The sequence below is a fragment of the Anomaloglossus baeobatrachus genome, chromosome 5, assembly GCF_048569485.1.
Source record: "Anomaloglossus baeobatrachus isolate aAnoBae1 chromosome 5, aAnoBae1.hap1, whole genome shotgun sequence".
Taxonomy (NCBI): Eukaryota; Metazoa; Chordata; class Amphibia; order Anura; family Aromobatidae; genus Anomaloglossus; species Anomaloglossus baeobatrachus.
Genome location: NC_134357.1, coordinates 463043142 through 463063184, shown reverse-complemented (window position 1 = coordinate 463063184; position 20043 = coordinate 463043142). Strand labels below are relative to the sequence as shown.

General features: G+C 46.3%; 1 protein-coding gene across 1 annotated transcript in view; it reads right to left on the bottom strand.

Annotated features, from left to right (window-relative positions):
* Positions 1-949: 949 nt before the first annotated feature.
* Positions 950-20043, bottom strand: part of ZFP64 (ZFP64 zinc finger protein) — a 39261-nt gene continuing 20167 nt past the window's right edge. The window contains exons 4-6 of the mRNA XM_075347845.1: positions 19183-19245; positions 16437-16688; positions 950-2663 (exon numbers count right to left, since the gene is read on the bottom strand). Of these exons, the coding sequence (XP_075203960.1) occupies positions 1426-2663; positions 16437-16688; positions 19183-19245 (1553 nt within the window). The 3' untranslated portion in view covers positions 950-1425. The remainder of the gene's footprint in view (positions 2664-16436; positions 16689-19182; positions 19246-20043) is intronic.

The window sequence follows — 20043 nt, the reverse complement described above, 5'->3', positions numbered from 1 at the left end:
AGTTCCTATAGATAGGGGAGTCAGTAGAGAATACTGTTGATAGTTAGGCCAACAGCTACTGTATCTATTTTGGATGGGGGTCTTTACAGATGTCATAACTTTAATACCAAGTGAAAATGGTACCAATTGTACTAAATTTATCCAAACAGTACATGTAAGGCCTCTTTCACACGTACGTGCCTCCGGTACGTGTTTGGCAGTTTTCTTACGTACCGGAGACACGTACACACGTAGACCTATGGATTCCTATGGTTTTGGACACACGTAAGTATTTGTGAACGGAACGTGTGTCCGTTCCGTACTTACGTGTGTCCGTGTGTTTCTCACGCCGACATGTCCGTTTTTCTCCGGCATCACAGGTGTCACACGGAACAAAAACGTGTCACACGGAATGCTAACGGACCACACGGATGTGTTCCGTGTGACACGCACTGAAGAAAGGACGTGTCTGTGAGAAAAAAAAACCTTTACTCACATTCTCCAGCCCTGCAGTCTCTGCCGCTGCTGTCACTTGCTGCCGACCGCCGCTCATTATTCTCATTGAATATTGACTTCACTGCAGCCGGGAGCAGCAGCAGCGGGAAGTCGGCAGGAAAAGTTCCCGTTCTCCGTGTGTTATCACGGATAACACATGGAGAACACACGTGTGCGATACACACGGCACACCGAGTGCAAAATGCAACTCTGACACGTCCGTGAAAAAAGTGCGTGTTTTTCAGGGACGTGTGAAATAGGCCTAACATAGTAAGTTTGGCACAACCCATCAGAAACTTTATATGCTCTTTCTTCTTCACTATGCCAACTTATGACTGGTGGATATTGATACAAAGAAATGGTGCTCATCTTAATAAAACACCTGCATTCTAAATGCTCCCCATTTTTTAGCCAGTGTTCAAAACTAAGTAGGTGGAAAAACTCTCATACACATCCTAAATTTGGTTTATGCCATATATTACGCATCTCGCACAGTTTTAAACATAATCAGTATATTTTCTCACTTGATTCCTCATTAATAATTCTGTTCCCATGAACAGACCTATAACAAACCTGACGCCATTTTTTTATGCTTCATGTAACACAACACATGTATGACGGAACCTGCTGCACGTAACAGATGTCACTTTTAATTTTTCAGTTTGCCAATAGGTTATAGATGTTACTTAGAAGTGATCGCCTCTGGAGCGGCTTGTGTGTTGGTGTAAGCTGGTCGGAGGCAGTGGGGTCATATGCATGTTAGGGTTTGAACTTGGTAAAGGCATTTGTGTGGTCACTCCAGTTTACCCAGTACATTGACCGCTTAGATGATCAGCTTTCTGCTCCACAAAGAACAAATAACATGAGCGTGTAATCCACACTCTGGTGACCTTGTACATAGAACATAATGTGCCAGTGCAAAGTTTTTAGGTAATAGTCTCTGTCCTTCTGTCAGTCAGGTATGGCATCCGCAGGGCACAAAATATCAGGACTTTCATCGTCGTGGACGATTATGTACTTTTCTTTGGATGAGTCTGCCGGATGGGATGGATAATGCGGGGAGGACGTAGAGTTTGGTGCACCAGAGTCCCCATCTGCCACCCTAACTACAGTCACGTTAACCGACTCCTCTTGAATTAAGACATTGAGTCCCTCCAGGTCGGAGCAGGTCATGCCTGCAGCATTAATAAAGTTCGGGTTGGCTGGGGATCCCTGACTGTGATTTGCATCATTCCCTATCAGTTCCTCATTTATCGGGTCACCATCGGCCTGCACTGGTGAGACAGGTATGGCCATTTCTAAGTCAGTACTTTGAGAGGCCCTCATTGGAGGAGATGCCATTAAACTAACGCGACTCAACATCTGGAGCTGGTTGTTAGTCACCTTCCTTTCTGGATTGGAGGTATTCTCCAAACAAGTCTCTGTATGGTCTTTGTCTGGAAGCCTTTGCACTACATTCACTTTCCCCGTTATGAACGTCGTTTCTGGATTGGCCTTGGAAGGGCTCTCTGCCATCTGATTGCCACTCTCTCTCGATGGATCGATTGAAAGCTGCAGCACAGACAAGGATTGGGTCTTCTGTATAATATACTCATTGTGTTGTTTCTTGTGACTGCGCAGAGAGTCCTCTCTGACAAATGAAGCCTCACAGAGGTCACATTTGAAGGTTTTCTTGGCTTCCACCTTGTTATTTTTCCGTGCTGTTGACTGCCTTTGAAAACTTCCTTCTGTCTTTTGTGGATCAGACTTTTCTTTGATTTGGTCTCCATGGACTTTTTTAATGTGGGTAGTCAGGTTGCTGCGCTGCTTTGTGTCAAATTTGCAGAAGTGGCATTTAAATGGTCGGTCATTAGAGTGAATCCGTTCATGGACCTTTAGGGCTGCTCTACTGGAGCAGGAATAGCTGCACTCAAGGCATTTCACTGGTTGCTCCGGTAAATGAGAACGTAAATGTTGTCGTAGATCGGCTTTGCTGCCACAATGAAACTCACAATGATTACACTTAAATGTACTCTCAGTGTTATGTTTCATCCGTATGTGGGACTTCAAATTCCCCTTCATTGCACAATAGAAATCACAGAACTCACAACGGTATGGCTTCTCCCCTGTGTGGACTCGCATGTGTCTCTTCAAGTCAGAGTTGATCTTAAACTTGGAGTTACAGAGAATACAGTGGAAAGGTGCATCTCCTAGAACAGAAGAGAACAGAAGAGAGGAGTGTGCAAAACATGTTAATTCAAAAACTGAAAACAACATTTTGGAATATATTGTACACTAGCTGTAATACCTGGGCATTGCCCAGGATAGTAACGGTTTCTTTGTCTCTCTCCCAGTCTCTGTCTGTTTGTGTCTGTCTCTGTCTGACTGTCTCTGTCTGTCTGTCTCTGTGTGTCTGTCTGTGTGTTTGTCTCTGTTTGTGTCTGTCTGTCTCTGTGTGTCTGTCTCTCTTTCTGAGTCTGTCTCTGTCCGTGTCTGTCTCTGTCTGTCTCTATCCATGTGAATCTCTGTCTCTATGTCTGTCGGTCTGTGTCTATTTCTCTGTCTCTGTATCAGTCTTTGTCTGTCTCTATCTCTGTCTCTCTCTAGCTCTGTGTCTGTCTGTCAGTCTCGTTCCCCGTCTGTCTCGTTCCCCATCTGTCTCGTTCCCCGTCTCTCTCTTTCCCCGTCTCTCTCTTTCCCCGTCTCTCGCTTTCCCCGTCTCTCGCTTTCCCCGTCTCTCTCTTTCCCCGTCTCTCTCTTTCCCCGTCTCTCTCTTTCCCCGTCTCTCTCTTTCCCCGTCTGTCTGTGTCTGTCTGTCTGTGTCTCTTTAACTGTCTGTCTCTCTCTGCCTGTCTCTTTCCCTGTCTGCCTCTTACTCTATCTGTGTCTGTCTGTCTGTCTCTTTCTGTCTCTCTCTACACATCTCTTTCCCTGTCTGTCTCTGTCTGCCTCTCTCTCTTTCCTTGTCTGTCTCTTTCCCTGTCTGTCTGTGTCTGTCTGTCTGTGTCTGTCTGCCACTGTCTCTTTGACTGTCTGTCTCTCTCTGCCTGTCTCTGTCTTTCCCTGTCTGCCTCGTACTCTGTCTGTGTCTATGTCTGTCTCTTTCTGTCTCTCTCTATCTGTCTCTTTCCCTGTCTGTTTCTGTCTGTCTCTGTCTCTTTGACTGTCTGTCTCTCTCTCTTTCCCTGTCTGCGTCTTACTCTGTCTGTGCCTATGTCTGTCTGTCTCTCTCTGTTTCTCTACCGACATCTTATTACCTCACACATAAGCTTGTTATACTATGTGTCTTTCATTCCTATTGCAACCACTAACAGCTGCTATTAATAACCTATAGCTTGTAACTCCATTGACTTTAATGGAGGCAGGTTTGTTGGAGAGTAACTGTAAAGCGCAGGGTTAAATTTTCCCGTCAAAACATAGTCTGTGATGTTCCGTGAGTCACATGGAGTGTCTGTGCAAAATTTCGTGATTGTAAATGCCACGGTGCAGATTCCTTTAGCGGACATACACACATACATACATATGGTACATACATACATACATACATAAATACATATATACATACATGCAGCTTTATATTTTAGATTGGCGATGCATTTTTAGAATACCCATTGTGTAATTTATACAAGTTCAATGACAATCAGCAGAATACAAGAGGCACTCTGTCGTTTTAATAAGGCTAGCATTAACCCCTTCACCCCCTCAGCCTTTCACCTTCCTAACCAGGGTAAATTTTACAATTCTGACCAGTGTCACTTATCTATATATATAATTGCCTTATTCTGTCTGTCTGGCTGTCTTGCTCCAAAATTGTGTCCTTACGGTGACAAACAGCGGATTGGCCGCTGGGCTCGCCATGGCCCCGCCCCCCTGCACGGATTGGTCGCTCGGCCTGGACCCGCCCCCTCATGCATTGGACGCTCGCCCCAAACAGCGGATTGGCAGCTGGGCTCGGCATGGCCCCTCCCCCACACACGGATTAGCCGCTCGGCCTGGACCCGCCCCCTCACTCGCCCCAAACAGCGGATTGGCCGCTGGGCTCGCCATGGCCCCGCCCCCCTGCACAGATTGGCCGCTCGGCCTGGACCCGCCCCCTCATGCATTGGACGCTCGCCCCAAACAGCGGATTGGCAGCTGGGCTCGGCATGGCCCCTCCCCCACACACGGATTAGCCGCTCGGTCTGGACCCGCCCCCTCACTCGCCCCAAACAGCGGATTGGCCGCTGGGCTCGCCATGGCCCCGCCCCCCTGCACGGATTGGCCGCTCGGCCTGGACCCGCCCCCTCATGCATTGGACGCTCGCCCCAAACAGCGGATTGGCAGCTGGGCTCAGCATGGCCCCTCCCCCACACACGGATTAGCCGCTCAGCCTGGACCCGCCCCCTCACTCGCCCCAAACAGCGGATTGGCCGCTGGGCTCACCATGGCCCCGCCCCCCCCACGGATTGGACGCTCGCCCCAAACAGCGGATTCGACGCTGGGCTCGGTATGGCCCCGCCCCCACACACGGATTAGCCGCTCGGCCTGGACCCGCCACTCGCCCTGGACCAGCCCCCTCACGCATTGGACGCTCGCCCCAAACAGCGGATTGGCCGCTGGGCTCGGCATGGCCCCGCCCCCACACACGGATTAGCCGCTCGGCCTGGACCCGCCGCTCACCATGGCCCCGCCCCCTCACGCATTGGACATTCGCCCCAAACAGCGGATTGGCCGCTGGGCTCGCCATGGCCCCGCCCCCACACACGGATTAGCCGTACTGTAGAATAATAGCCGTGAGTGCTGTACCCCCGGGAGCCCACACCAGCGTACGCCGGTAACCCAGCCGACACATACCCTCGCATTGCTGGGGTTGCCGGCATACGCTGGTGTGGGCTCCCGTGCGAGCGGGGGGAGGGGTATGCTGGTAACCATGGTACACATCGAGTAATATTGTGTAGCATGGTTACCAGCGTACAACGGCTCCCAGGTGAGCACATCAAGGTCCTGCAGCGGCGGAACACACACACACGCACACACATAACAACAGACACACACACACACATCAGATCACACTCACTCTCACACACACCTCACACACACATCAGATCGCATCCACACACTCACAACTTCCAGTGATATCGCTTGCTTCTCGGCGGCGATACTGTGCGTGCAGTGACCTTCCAGGACCTGCCAGAAGATCACATGGCCAGAAGCATGTGGTATCTCCGGATGTTGTGAGTGTGAGCGCAATATCGTCAATGTGTGTGTGCGTGTATGCGATCGGGTGTATGCGTGTATGGGGATGGAGCACGATGGGGAGTGCGCAGCATGGGGGATGGAGCACGATGGGGAGTGCGCAGCATGGGGGATGGAGCACGTTTGGGAGTGCGCAGCATGGGGGATGGAGCACGTTTGGGAGTGCGCAGCATGGGGGATGGAGCACAATGGGGAGTGCGCAGCATGGGGGATGGAGCACAATGGGGAGTGCGCAGCATGGGGGATGGAGCACGATGGGGAGTGCGCAGCATGGGGATGGAGCACGTTTGGGAGTGCGCAGCATGGGGGATCGAGCACGATGGGGAATGCGCAGCATGGGGGATGGAGCACGATGGGGAGTGCGCAGCATGGGGGATGGAGCACAATGGGGAGTGCGCAGCATGGGGGATGGAGCACGATGGAGGGTGCGCAGCATGGGGGATGGAGCACGATGGGGGGTGCGCAGCATGGGGGATGGAGCACAATGGGGGGTGCGCAGCATGGGGGATGGAGCACGATGGGGGGTGCGCAGCATGGGGGATGGAGCACGAAGGGGGGTGCGCAGCATGGGGGATGGAGCACGATGGGGGGTGCGCAGCATGGGGGATGGAGCACGATGGGGGGTGCGCAGCATGGGGGATGGAGCACGATGGGGGGGTGCACACCTCCCCCCAAAACACACACACACCGCCACACACGCACTGCACAACACACCACACACACACTGGGAACCACAAACACCGCCCTGCACAGACATCCACACACACAGACAACGCCGCACACACACAACACCCAACACACAAACACCGCGGCACACACAAATATACGCACATACCGCACAACACACACATTGCACAAAACATACCTCCCACCAAAACACACACACACACCCACACAAACCGCGCAACACACACACACAACGCTACAGACACACAGCGCTCCAAAAACAACGCAACACACACAATGCAACACACAAACAACACCGCTCTCACCTCCGCCACACCCAGACAACACCCAGAACATGTACAGCGCCCTACACAAACACTTGGTAACTACAGACAACATCTATCTATATAGATAACAAAAATAATACATTAACTACACAATACGTAAATTCTAGAATACCCGATGCGTAGAATCGGGCCACCTTCTAGTGAAGTAATAACTCTGGAACGCTTCAATATATTCCAGTGATTCTGAGAATGTTTTTTTGTGACATATAGTTTTTCATGTAAGTGGTGAAGTTAGGTCGATATAATTTAAGCTTATTGATGAAAATAACAGATATTTTACGCAATATTTGGAAATTTTGCAATTTTCAAATTTTGAATTTTTCTGCCTGTAAACCAGAGAGATATGTCACACAACATAGGTAATAAATAACATTTCCCACATGTCTATGTTACATCAGCATCATTTTTTAAACAATTACTTTTTGTTAGGGAGTTAGAAGGGTTAAACGTTCATCAGCAATTTCCCATTTGTTCAACAAAATTTACAAAACCATTTCTTTAGGGACCACATCACATTTGAAGTGACTTTGAGGGATCTATGTGACAGAAAATACAAAAAGTGACACCATTCTAAAAACGGCACCCCTCACACTGCTCAAGGCCACATTGAAGAAGTTTATTATTAACCCTTTAGGTGCTTCACAGGGACTAAAGCAAAATGGAAGGAAGGAATGAAAATTTTCCCTTTTTTCCCACAAAAATATTGTTCTTGCCACAAATTTTTACATGTTCACAGGGGTAACAGGACAAAATAGACAATAAAATTTGTTGGGTATGTTTTCCTGAGTACGATGATACCCCACATGTGGTGGAAAACTGCTGTTTGTGCGCACGGCAGGGCTTGGAAGGGAAGGATCATTTGACTTTTGGAGTACAAAATTGACTGGAATAGACAGCAGATGCCATGTTGTGTTTGCAGAGTTCCTGATGAGATTAAATAGTGGAAACCCCCCACAAAAAAACCATTTTGGAAACTTCACCACTTAAGGAATTTATTGGAGTGGAGATTTTGCAGGACTACTTTAGGGTGTCACATTGGAAGAGCCGCTGATGTGCCAATATAGAAGACCCCCCCATATAAGTGACCCCGTTTACAAAATAGACTCATCAATGAATTCATCCAAGGAGCAGTGAGCATATTGACTCCACAGGAGTGTCACAGAATTTTATTACATTGGACAGTGAAGAAGAAATAATTACATTTTTACCACAACAATTTTGTTTTAGCCATAGATTTTTCTATTTTCACACAGGAAAATGGGCAAAATTTGACACAATTTCTGCTGAACGTTGCAATACCCCACACTTGGCTGCACAGTACTGCTTAGCCACACAGCGAGACTTGCTAGGGAAGGAAGGAGTGCTATTTGACTCTTGGGAGCACAGATTTTCCTAGAATAGTTGCAGACTCCAAACACAGAGACCCTATAGGGGGCTTTACACGGTAGCGATATCGCTAGCAATTTGTAGCGATAGCGAGCGTGTAAGTACCCGCCCCCGTCGTGCATGCGATTGTTTGTGATCGCTGCCGTAGCGAACATTATCGCTACGGCAGCGTCACACATACTTATCTGGTCGTCGTCGTCGTCGCTGTGACTGCCGAATAATCCCTCCTTCAAGGGGGAGGGACGTTTGGCATCACAGCGACGTCACCGCAACGTCACTAAGCGGCCGGCCAATCAAAGCGGAGGGGCGGAGATGAGCAGGACATAACATCCCGCCCACCTCCTTCCTTCCTCATTGTGACCGGCGGCAGGTAAGGAGACGTTTCTCGCTCCTGCGGTGTCACACATAGCGATGTGTGCTGCCGCATGAGCGATGAACCACCTGGATAAACAACCCTTACCGATTTTTGAGTTTGGGACGACCTCTCCATGGTGAACGGTTTTCAGCATTTTTGAGGTCGCTTAAGGTCGCTGGTCAGTGTCACACGCTGCGATATCGCTAATGACGCCGGATGTACGTCACTAATAACTTGACCGCGACGACCAAACATTAACGATATCGTAGCGTGTAAAGCCCCCTTAAGTGCCAGAAAAGCACAATTTTCCCCAACTGACCCTATTTTGAAATGACACCCTACTGTGAATTTATCTACAGGTGTATTGACAATGTTGATTCCATGGATGTTCTCAAGAAACAAGTAGCAATAGATGGTGCTGAGTGAAAATTGCAAATCTGCCATTGCAGTGCGCATCTATTATGTCCTTAGGATAGGTCATCAATGCCTGATCAGCCCTGGGTCCAACACCCAGCACCCCAGCCGATCATGTTTTCGGTTGCTGGAAATGGTCAGTTCCGGAGCGGCCCCATTTTCTGATAGTGGCCATGGCTCGATACTGCAAATCCGCCTCCTATTCAAATCAATAGGAGGCGGATGTGCAGGACTCGGCCACGGCGACTATCAGAAGACTGAACGGTTCCAGAACTGAGCATTTCCGGCTACCTGCTGCCGCCGCTGCCACTGGGGACAGCTGTTCAATGTCACTGTCAGACCCCAGACAATTAAACAATGATGACCCATCTTAATCCTCTTTCACACCTCCGCGTAAAACACACGTTTCACGGTCTGTGGTGTAGGTGTGTATATGTATACATGTGTCATGTGTCCGTGTGTGTGTTCTACTTGTGCTGTCCCTATGCTATCCGTCTGACATCCAGATAGCATATGTGTATGCATGTGTGTGTTCTACTTGTGCTGTCCCTGTGCAATCTGTCTGACATCCAGATAGCACACGGACAGCATGAGATGGTATACTTACGTACTTGTCCCCACAGCTGTTGTCTTTGGCGCTTCTATTACTTCCGAGTCCATGGTCAGTGCAGTGAATATGCAATGAGCATAATCATTGGGCCGGAAGTAACAGCAGAGGCCGAGACAGCAGCGCCGGAGACAGGCAAGTATAAATATTCTTTAGTTTTATGTCACCTTTGTTTTCTCTGGTATGTGTAACAGTGTTGTCACATGGATCACAAAAGAGTGCGGTCCTTGTGACATCAGTGCTGCCGGATAAAAGTGGATATGTCGCCATGTGGAGCACACAGACACGTGTCTGTGTCTCCAGTACGTGTGAAAATGGACATCATAAGTACCGGAGAAATGGATGTGTGAAGGAGGCCTTAAGGACAGGCCATCAATGTTAATTAAAGTAGTGGACAATCACTTTTAAAAAAAATACCAATTTTTCTATTTTCAGAGTGGCTATTGGGGCTTTTTTAGGCTCTAACTACCTGTTCTTTCAGGAAGAGTTTAGAGCAGTTTCCTTATCAGAGGCAGGATTATAATGACTTATAAGATAGGGTCAGGGTCGTAACGACCGCGGTCGCAGAGGTCGCCACTGCGACCGGGCACGCAGGGTTATAGGGGCCCAGCAACCGCTCTGCAGAGACGGCTCCTCTCTGTAAGAGAGGAGATGCGCTGTGTAGTGGCCGACCACCAGGGGGCTGGCCTGTGAGTCAGGGGGGCCCGGTGTCAGTAGAGGGGCCCCTGATCTGCGGCAGAACAGAAGTGCTCCTGCACAGAAGAAGTTATCCATCCTTCCAGGACCTGCGATGATGTCATGCCCATGTGACTGTGTGGGAGGAGCCACAGGTTTGCCGGGCAGAAAGCAAAGATACTGATTCCTGAAGGAGATTTGGACACATGACTGGTAATGAGAAAATAGGGGACATGAGGGGGAGGGGGCTGCAGGGTGAGTGACATGTGAGGGCTGGGACTCTGACAGAAGGATGTGAAGGGGTGCAGAGTGTTTGAGAGAGGGGTAAGTTGAGGTACAGGCAGGGTGAGATATATGGGGCACATATGGGGGTGTAGTGTGTGTGATATGGGGGGTGCAGGCTGCATGGGGAGCAGGGTGTGTGAGATATGGGGGCAGGGGCGTAACTACCGAGGTCGGAAGGAGAAGAGAGGTACTTGTTTTTTTATCTTGCTGGCTGCATGACACATGGAGGCCCTGGGGCGGCTGGCTGCATGACACATGGAGGCCCTGGGGCGGCTGGCTGCATGATACATGAAGGCCCTGGGGCGGCTGGCTGCATGACACATGGAGGCCCTGGGGCGGCTGGCTGCATGACACATGGAGGCCCTGGGGCGGCTGGCTGCACGACACATGGAGGCCCTGGGGCGGCTGGCTGCATGACACATGGAGGCCCTGGGGCGGCTGGCTGCATGACACATGGAGACCCTGGGGCGGCTGGCTGCATGACACATGGAGGCCGGGAGGGGCCTGGCTGCATGACACATGGAGGTCTATGGGACTGCATAATAAACATGAAGGACACCTTATACATGGACTATAGGGGTGTATTATACATTGAGGAGTATGGGGCTGCATAATACAATACATGAAGATTTATGGGGCTGCATTATAATACATATAGGACTATGGGGGCTGCATTATAATATATGGAGGACTATGGAGACTACCTTACACATGGACTATGGGGGTGCGTTATAAAACATGGAGGACTATGTGGTGCAGTATAAAATATGGAGAACTATGGGGTCAATTATAATATACGAAGGACTATGGTAAATGCATTATATTACATGGAGGACTATGGGGGTGCATTCTAATAAATGAAGGGTTATGTGGGACCCTTTTTTATACTATATGGAAGGCTATGTGGGGGCCATTATAGTATTTGGATAACTATATATGGGGGGGGGAAGATACAAGCATGGGATGGAAATATCTTGTGCTGAGGGAAAAAGGCTCCCTTCCTCAGCACCCAGCTTTGCCATGTTCTGCTGTACATCTTCTCTCAGTACCCAGATTTCCCATGTATGGCAGAGCATGAGAAAGCTGGGTGCCAAAGACAAGCTGGATATCAGAACATAGGAAAGCTGTGTGCTAATAGAGGGATTTCAGATCATGGGAAACCTGAGTGCTGAGGGTAAAAGCCAAGTGTCAGCGTCATTATCCTGTACCCTGAGTGTCAGTGTCATTATCCCGTACTCTAAGTGTTGGTGTACATGGAGGGGGGGGCCCCGGTCCAAATTTTGCACCAGGGCCCATCAAACTCTAGTTACGCCACTGGATAGGGTCATAGTGACCTTTGAATGCTTGAATATAAAACTACAGTCAGGGTCTGTTCATTGTGGCTATGTACATGTCACTTCCTGAAACAACAGGATGATAAAGTCTAAACAAGCCGAAGTGGTCAGTGTGAAAATTGCTAGATTTCTATTGTTTATTTTTAATATTTATTGTGATACAACATTGCAAAAAATTAAGAAAAAAAATAATTTAACACAAAAAAACTGAATTAAACAATAAGTAACTTTGTGATGACACAGTCACTTTACGAAGAACAAGTCTCATGATCTTGTGCCAAAGGCCCAATGAAATTGAGCCTCAGTGCTAAATCATGTCTATATTCTAGAATTACCCCAGTTCTAAAACTTACATGTTCACCCATTGCTCATATTGAATACTAGGAATATTTTTTCTTTAGCTACATTGCTTAGATAATTATAGTTGGCGCAAATCAATTCGCACAACCCGGTCCATCAGCCACAAAAGTAATCTGTGTTAATAGAATGGGAACTCTGAGAACTGCCCCTTACTAAATGGCATCCGCGGCTCTCATTTTCATTAGTTGGCCTAGAATGACATCACATATGTGTTACGCCACAATGATGATGTCAAGTCATCCAAGACCGCTAATCAAAAAATAAAAAAAAAAAAAGAGTCGGGGATGCCGTCAGGTAAGAGGCAGTTCTTATAGCTCCAGTGACCACAGATTAATGGTGTGGCTCATGGACCAGGTTATGCAAATCGATTTGCACCAACTTTAGAGATGATGATTGGGCAGATCTACAGACTGATAAGCCAATGCCAGATGTGTATGACAGTGGCTACATAGAGAGCCGGGCTATCATAGCTGTGGCCCCGACGTGGAGAAAACCATCTATTAGCCTACCTGCCCACCATAAAAGATTAATTTATAAGGTACTGTGCTTGGGGAGACGACCTTCTCCAGTCCAGGGAATTTGGTGAGCAGTTTGAATCTGACATTAATTGGGTTTCGTTATTTTTGGCGGCGTAAACTCTTAAACTCCCCGCAGGCCCCGCTGCTGTATAACTGATGGCTGTTTTCATCCGGCGCTCTCCTTTATATACATTCAAAGTGCATTTAATTAAGATATCAGTAGGAGACCAATTTGTTGTTTTCCTTTATATTTTAACTTTTTTTTTTTCTTCCTGAAATGTATTCATCTAATAATGAAGAATATCTCAGTCCTGTAAACAGTGCGCTGCATTCGGGGGATGTTCTGCTGAATTTCACACTTAATCGCACTAAAAGCTTCGCTATGCAGATCAGGCGCACATCAATATGCATTTAGATTATTATCCTCCTCAGATTGGGGGGTAGATATAAATGTATATATGTGCCATCTAAGTGGTTTACTTCCCCTACAAAAAAAAGCTGAAAAATTTGGATGAACGATTTCTGCAATGTTAAATGCAATTTCTTCTAATAGTTTAACTCTTTCTATACTGCAGCTTTTATATTAGTTTGCAAGAGACAAAACTTGTTCTCAAGAATAAGTGTATGAGTTTCAGTTCAATAAGCTGGATCATGTGATAGTGGGTACAGGGCATCTACTGAAATTATCATTTTGGGGGGATGAACTACCACATCCATCAATGGACTTCATGTACATACATGATGCAGATATAGTTGAACACAATTGTGGAACAGGTAGTCATCAGCTCTCTGGCGCAAGCAAATTAGCCATGTGCTGGAGGCAATGTCAGTGGAGCAGGGTGCTGGCACGTCATCCCACGGCCCAGCGTGATGAGCTCATCACTCTGCGACCTTATCACACTACTGCAGGTAACAGCCATTTAGGTGGCGAGGATGTGGCAGCCGGCGGGGACAGGTAAGCACTCTGTGAGCTGAAGACAGAAGCAGTATAATCGCCGAGGGTGGTGGGAGGGGCCCGCCGACCCCAGTCCCTGCCTTGCTTCAGCTAGATGTCCATAGGAGGGCGCACGTCCAGCTGAAATGCATTGCGGCTCATAGAGGACGCCCCGTGATGCTCCCCCTCCTGGGTTTCTGACTAGCGGGATTGGATAAACCCCCACCAATAGGTGGCCATCCATCCATCAGATCCGTCTCTAGCCTGTTACCCAATCTGGAAAAAGGGGCAAAGAAATGTGTGTGTTTTAAATGGTGTTGTTTGGTGTTTATCGGCACTGGTCTCCCAGGAGCCCCGGAGAAGTACTGCACCTGTAACTGGATATGACCCGCCCCAGGACCGTGGGGTACTCGGTTTCGGCCGTTGGATAATGGTATTATGTCACGGGGGCCTGTGCCCAGTCCCATGGCCCTGGTGGTCACTGAAAGTCAGTAAATAATAATAAAAAAATAAAAATTAAATAAATAATAATAAAAAATGTAAAAAAAAAAAAGGATTTTTTGACGGCACCTACGGTTCCAGTATGGTTACTGGGGCTGCAGGTCAGACCTCTGGGGTGATGGTTAGGCAGCCAGTTGTTTACGCTTCCCATAGCTGAAGCGGGATCCCCAGGGCAGATTTTGAAGCCTTACACAAATATGGCAGTTTTTCTTCACAGCCTTTTCAGCTGTCATTTTAGTGCAGCAGCCTATGGCTCCTCAGATGAAATAAATAAAGTGCGTCACACCATTTCATTAACTCTGACCAGGTTTTACTTGCAGGTGTTATTAAAAAGGGGTTCAGTTTCTGATGTGACAGTTTTTGGGTAATCCGAGAGCAGTTCAGGATCTCTACGCCAGGTTAATTGTGTGGCCTCCCTGCTGAGCTGTGTCTCTCCTTGGTAATAGGCTGCCTGTAGCTATACCTTGACCCTCTCTCATCTCACTGTCTTCACCTGTATGGCAGGCGGCGGGAGCTTCTCTAAGGGGCACTGCTGTACTCACTGCGGTCCCTAAGCCCTGTAAAGCGGTTTTGCCTTCTGGTGCTGCTGCGGCCGGGAGATCTGTAGACTCCCTGGCCTCCGGTCTTTATTGCTGGGCAGATTAGATCCCTCACAATCTCGGACGCCGGTGTCCGGTAATCACCGCTGTTCCTCGGGGATGAACCGATCTGGCTCCACCTCCCCGGTCACTCCTCTTTTGCCTCAGTCTGTCACACAGCTACTCGTGCGGGCTAAGCACAGCCCTCTCCATTTTGATGTCTTCCCTCTCCTCGCTCGAGCTCAACTCCAACTGTCAACTGTATGTCTGACTCCGCCTCCAAACCTGGATTTAAAGGGGACTTCACCTGAACTCGGCTTGTAGAGCTCCCCCTCCAGGCTTGGAGTGGAAGTGTTGTTTGAGGGATTACCTGATGTGGAGATCCTTCCCTGCCCCAGGTACAGGTATATTTGTGGCAACTGAACCCTGGAGTGCCACAGATACAGTACCCTGTGGCACCTGACACCTCAGGGGGTCCACATATGCACACACACAGACATGTTTTTCCAAGAGTGGCAGTGAGACTGTAAAAGGTTTGAGGGGTGGAGGCGGAGCTGGGGTGGTGCCTGGGTGGAGTCTCAAGGGGGCCTGAAAATTTTGCCAATATGGGGTTCTGAAATTCCTAGCGGCAGTCCTGCAGCTAGGCCTCCCTGATCTTCAATGAATAAATCAGCAGGGTGACACATGGCTGTGACTGCTCCATTCAGCATCTATGGGACTGATGAAGATAGCTGAAAACAGGAAGCTCTCTGTCCAGCAATCCCACAGACATGAATGGAGCAGCAGTCATGTGCAACCATACAGTTCCTCTCAATCGCAGCCACAGTGAAAAGGGTCAAAGGATCACGCCACCGTCACATGATCAATAAGGTCCTCAATCATCAGCCATTTTCCACTTATCCTCTGTACTGGTAATATATGTATCTCATGGGGAGCCCCTTAGCTGCTGACATTTAAATTTTAAATAACAATTCCCTAAAATAAACTGTCATTTCAGGAGAACTTGCAGCAGAATGTCTACGTTGGCCTCTAGCTCCTTCCTCCTCCATAGAACTTTTGAGCACCAATTGTCATCTCCTATCTCAGTAATGGCAGAGTCTGTATTCACTGAGAACAGATTTTATAAATTTTACCCATGAATTGAGAGTTTTGGCAATGGAAGATCAGTTCATAAGGAGAAAGAAGCGGATTTCTCTAATAAGATACTGTAAGATGGCTGCTGAAGATGTAGTCAATGGGAGGTATGTATCACAGTGGCGGTTATCCTCTATGATGTAAGCCCGGATGCAAGCTCTAGTACACTCACTACTAAGAAAGTTCTTAGGGCGTGTCAGGGTCGGGTTTTAGGAGCAGCCAGAGAGATAGGTGGGTCTGCTACTCACATACCTCCACCAGTGAGTGTGGTACATGTCTGAAAATGGAGACTGTTTGATTAACTCATGTTCTGTGTGTGGAGGGTGAAACTCCTCCTGTGGGACTGTGGTGTGAAATCCTTTGCAGGCGAACCCTGCAGAGACATATACAAACTATTTACTTTCTGCTTATTATTTTGGGCAGCAAAAGGCAGTTTTTGTTTCTGGACTTAAATAAAAACCTCAAAACCGCAACCGCACTAGTCAGAACACGACAATACATTATAAAGTTTCTTACTTTCAAACGTACTGTTGATTTCTGAAAACGTTTTTACAACAACTGTTAAAATTTAAGCTGCTGTCTACTATGTACTGAAAAGTATCTTGAAGGTAGAGGATCCAATTGGATCTCCACAGTTTCCGTAGAGCCTGTTACCTGTATGTGAGCGCAGATGCACGGTCAGCTGGCTGGAGTTGCGGCTGGCGTATGGGCAGATCTGACACTTGAAGGGGCGCTCGTCGGTGTGAATACGCTGGTGTTTGCAGAGGCTGCTACTGTCTGCCGCACTGTAGTCACACTCCTTACATTTATAGGGCTTCTCTCCGGTGTGTGATCGCATGTGCGTCTTCAGCTTATCCTTCCGGCTGAAGCACTTCCCGCATGTCTCACACTTGTGTGGTTTGTCTCCTGGTGGCAAATGAGAAATATAATGAAATGAGAGATTTACAGAAATTTTTCTAAATATTTATTACTTTATTTGCCTTTGTAAGCAGGAGATTGCTGATCACTGAGCAGGCAGCAGTGAGGACATCACATAGTCAAGAAGTACATATTACACATGGGCCCAGATTTATAATTTGTGGGTTTTTTAATCTCTACTTTTTTGTCTTGTGGCATTTATTGGCATTTTTTGCACCAAATTCTTCAAAAGAGCGCACCTGATTTATGAACTATTATTTTATTGTCTGTGTCCTGTTTTGCAACTTCTTAGAGCAAAAAGTCACACGTTTCGCAAAAAGACCCAGAATTTGTGCAAACATAATTATAATTAGTGTCCATAACATCACTCCAGTTGGTATTTGGAGTATATTTACACCAAAGTTTGTGACTTTTTAAAAAGTTGCAAATGAGGAATCAGCTGAAGACATCTGCAAACCCTGAACTCTATTCACAATAAAGAGTATTTAAAAAAAGGCAAACCTGTATAAAATAGACTTTAAAAAAGCTGCAAATTAAAAAAATTAAGCACAAATGAAAAATGAGGAAAAAACTCCAAAAACTAGGCAACAAAATGCAATAATGAATCAGGTCCATTGTCTACCATTACAGCACCCCAATCAGCAGGATTTTCCTATATACCCAAAAACCCGTGCTATACTGCCGCTATCAGGCTGATTCCATATATACCTTTAGTTGTCAGCTAGGACGTATAGGTTTTGAAACACAAGCAAGCAAAGTTTGTGAAATGTACAGCTTTTTGATTGACAGCAGCTGCAGAGCACCTAAATGCTGGGGTGGGTTTTGATAGTGACTCCCACCCCCCTGCCTGTTGTTCCTCCCCCTATCTTTTATTTATGCTAATTCCATTATAGAACCCTTTTACTACTTGTTGTGGCTAGAAGGACCTGTGCTGATGTCATACCCATGTGACCAGAAGAGGCGGAGCTTCAGCCAACATAGCTGATACCAGAAAGCAACATTATTTTTCTCTTGGTTGAAGCCCTGCCCCTTCTGGTCACATGGGTATGACATCAGCAAGGTCCTTCTAACCACTTTGATTTAGCCACAACCATTAGTAAAATGTTTCTATAATGGAATTAGCATAAATAACAGATAGGGGGAGGACAGACAAGCAGGGGGCAGAAATCACTATCAAAACCCACCCCAGCTATTAGCTGATCGGCAGCTGCTGCCACTCAAAAAGCTGCTCATTTTACAAACTTTACTTGCTTGTGTTTCACAACCTATACATCTGAGCTGATAACTAAAGGGATGTATAGAATCAGCCTGATAGTGCCAGTACAGCACTGGCTTTAGGTTATATAGGAAATTCCTGGTGCGCTTTAAAACGGCATATGTTCAAGAATGAGCCAGCAGCGAGATGGAAATTCCTGGTGTTTTTCTTCTATATAGATGGATTTCTCCTACTTATACAAGCAAGAAAAGTGATGATATAGATATGTGAGGCTATATAATGTAGGGAAGTTACAGTGTCCTGTACTTGGCAGCCATTGGATTGATTTGTGGACTCAGTGTAGAGGGGAACAAGCATTTTTTGTCTAGAGATAGCAGTCAGATGGCTCTTCGAAAAGTCAATAATGTTTTTTTGGTGCATAGAATTAGGAGATGTCTTCCAACTCAACAATAATACATATTTAGGGCTGAACATGAATGAGATTTCTGTTATTGTCTGCAGTCAATTAGGAAAATTGGTGGCCCTGGTCAAATCATGCCATCATCTTGGGCACAGTCTCATTGCGCACCGATTATTATGGTCTACAGTGTTGCAGCCATTCACTAGGAGCAGCAGTGGAGACTCAGAAACGGACCCGAGGTGGGTGAGTAAAGCACAGTTTATTGTGTTTTTTGTTTGTTTTTTTTAAAACTACACTGGTAAGAAGGGTTTTTGAACCTGGAAAACCCCTGAAAAAGCTCATTCACATTTATGTTTTATGAATTCTTTTTAATGATATGTTTGCAGGGGTAATCATATGTTTTTATTCACAATCCCTAGATTGTTAAATGTGCCTTTTTATGCCCTTTTCTTGTGGCTCTAGGTCTGCATAAGCAGTATTTGTAGCCCATAGAAGTCAATCGGCTGAATAGATTGTATTCCTGTTACATTACAAATACAGTAAAAAAAAGTTTTTAAAAAAGTTAATTGTTTAACAATTACAAAACAAAAATTGGATTCAACAGAACACAAGTGGAAACAAAAATGAATACAAAACTGAATGAAGTGTTAGAAAACGATTTGTATTTTACATTGCAAATGTGAATAAACCCTAAGGCTACGTTTACACCATGCGGTTATTGTTCTGCCCGATTTTCACAAAATAGCAGCAAAACACAGAGGTTTTATACAGTGTGATAGCATGTGATGACACCCTGGGGTCAAACAAGTCCAGTGTTAGAATAAAAGATAAATGAAGGTTTGTCTGACCTCATTCTTCACAAATACCTGTATGGGTCCTCAAGTGACGCTCCATGTCTTTCATTCCATAGGCGGTCTTGAACTGACAGCCTATATTTAGAAAAGTTAAAAGGAAAATATGTATACATTAATTTATCAGCTATTTCTTATAATTATTATATATATATATATATATATATATATATATATATATGGAAACAATGGGATGGATCCAGCAAAAACTTCGGAAATCCGGGCGGCAGTAAAAAAGTTTTGTACACTTTATTGAGTAAAATTGAAAAAATAATACAGAGCTCATGGCATATAATATGTGCAAGACACGCACTAACATGAACTACGCGTTTTGCTGGTACTAGCCGCTTTCCTCATTGTCCAAGCTGAAGTTTTTTGCTGGATCCGTCCCATTGTTTCCATTTATCTTTGGATGTTCTCCCAGTCAACACAGAAGGAACCAGGAGGACTCAGTATTGTTAGAGCCCTGGCAGGTGAGCTGGTCTATAATCTGTTTTTTTTTGCTATAATATATATATATATATATATATTATATATATACATACATATATATACACACTGCCTTGCAAAAGTATTCGGCCCCCTTGAATTCTTCAACCTTTTCCCTCATTTCAGGCTTTAAACATAAAGATAAAAAAATAAAATTTTATGGTGAAGAATCAACAAGTGGGACACAATTGTGAAGTTGAATGAAATTTATTGCTTATTTTAAATTTTTGTACAAAATAAATATCTGAAAATTGGGAAGTACAATATTATTTGACCCCTTTACTTTCAGTGCATCTAACTCACTCCAGAAATTCATTGAGGATCTCTGAATGATCCAATGTTGTCCTAAATGACTGATGATGATAAATATAATCCACCTGTGTGTAA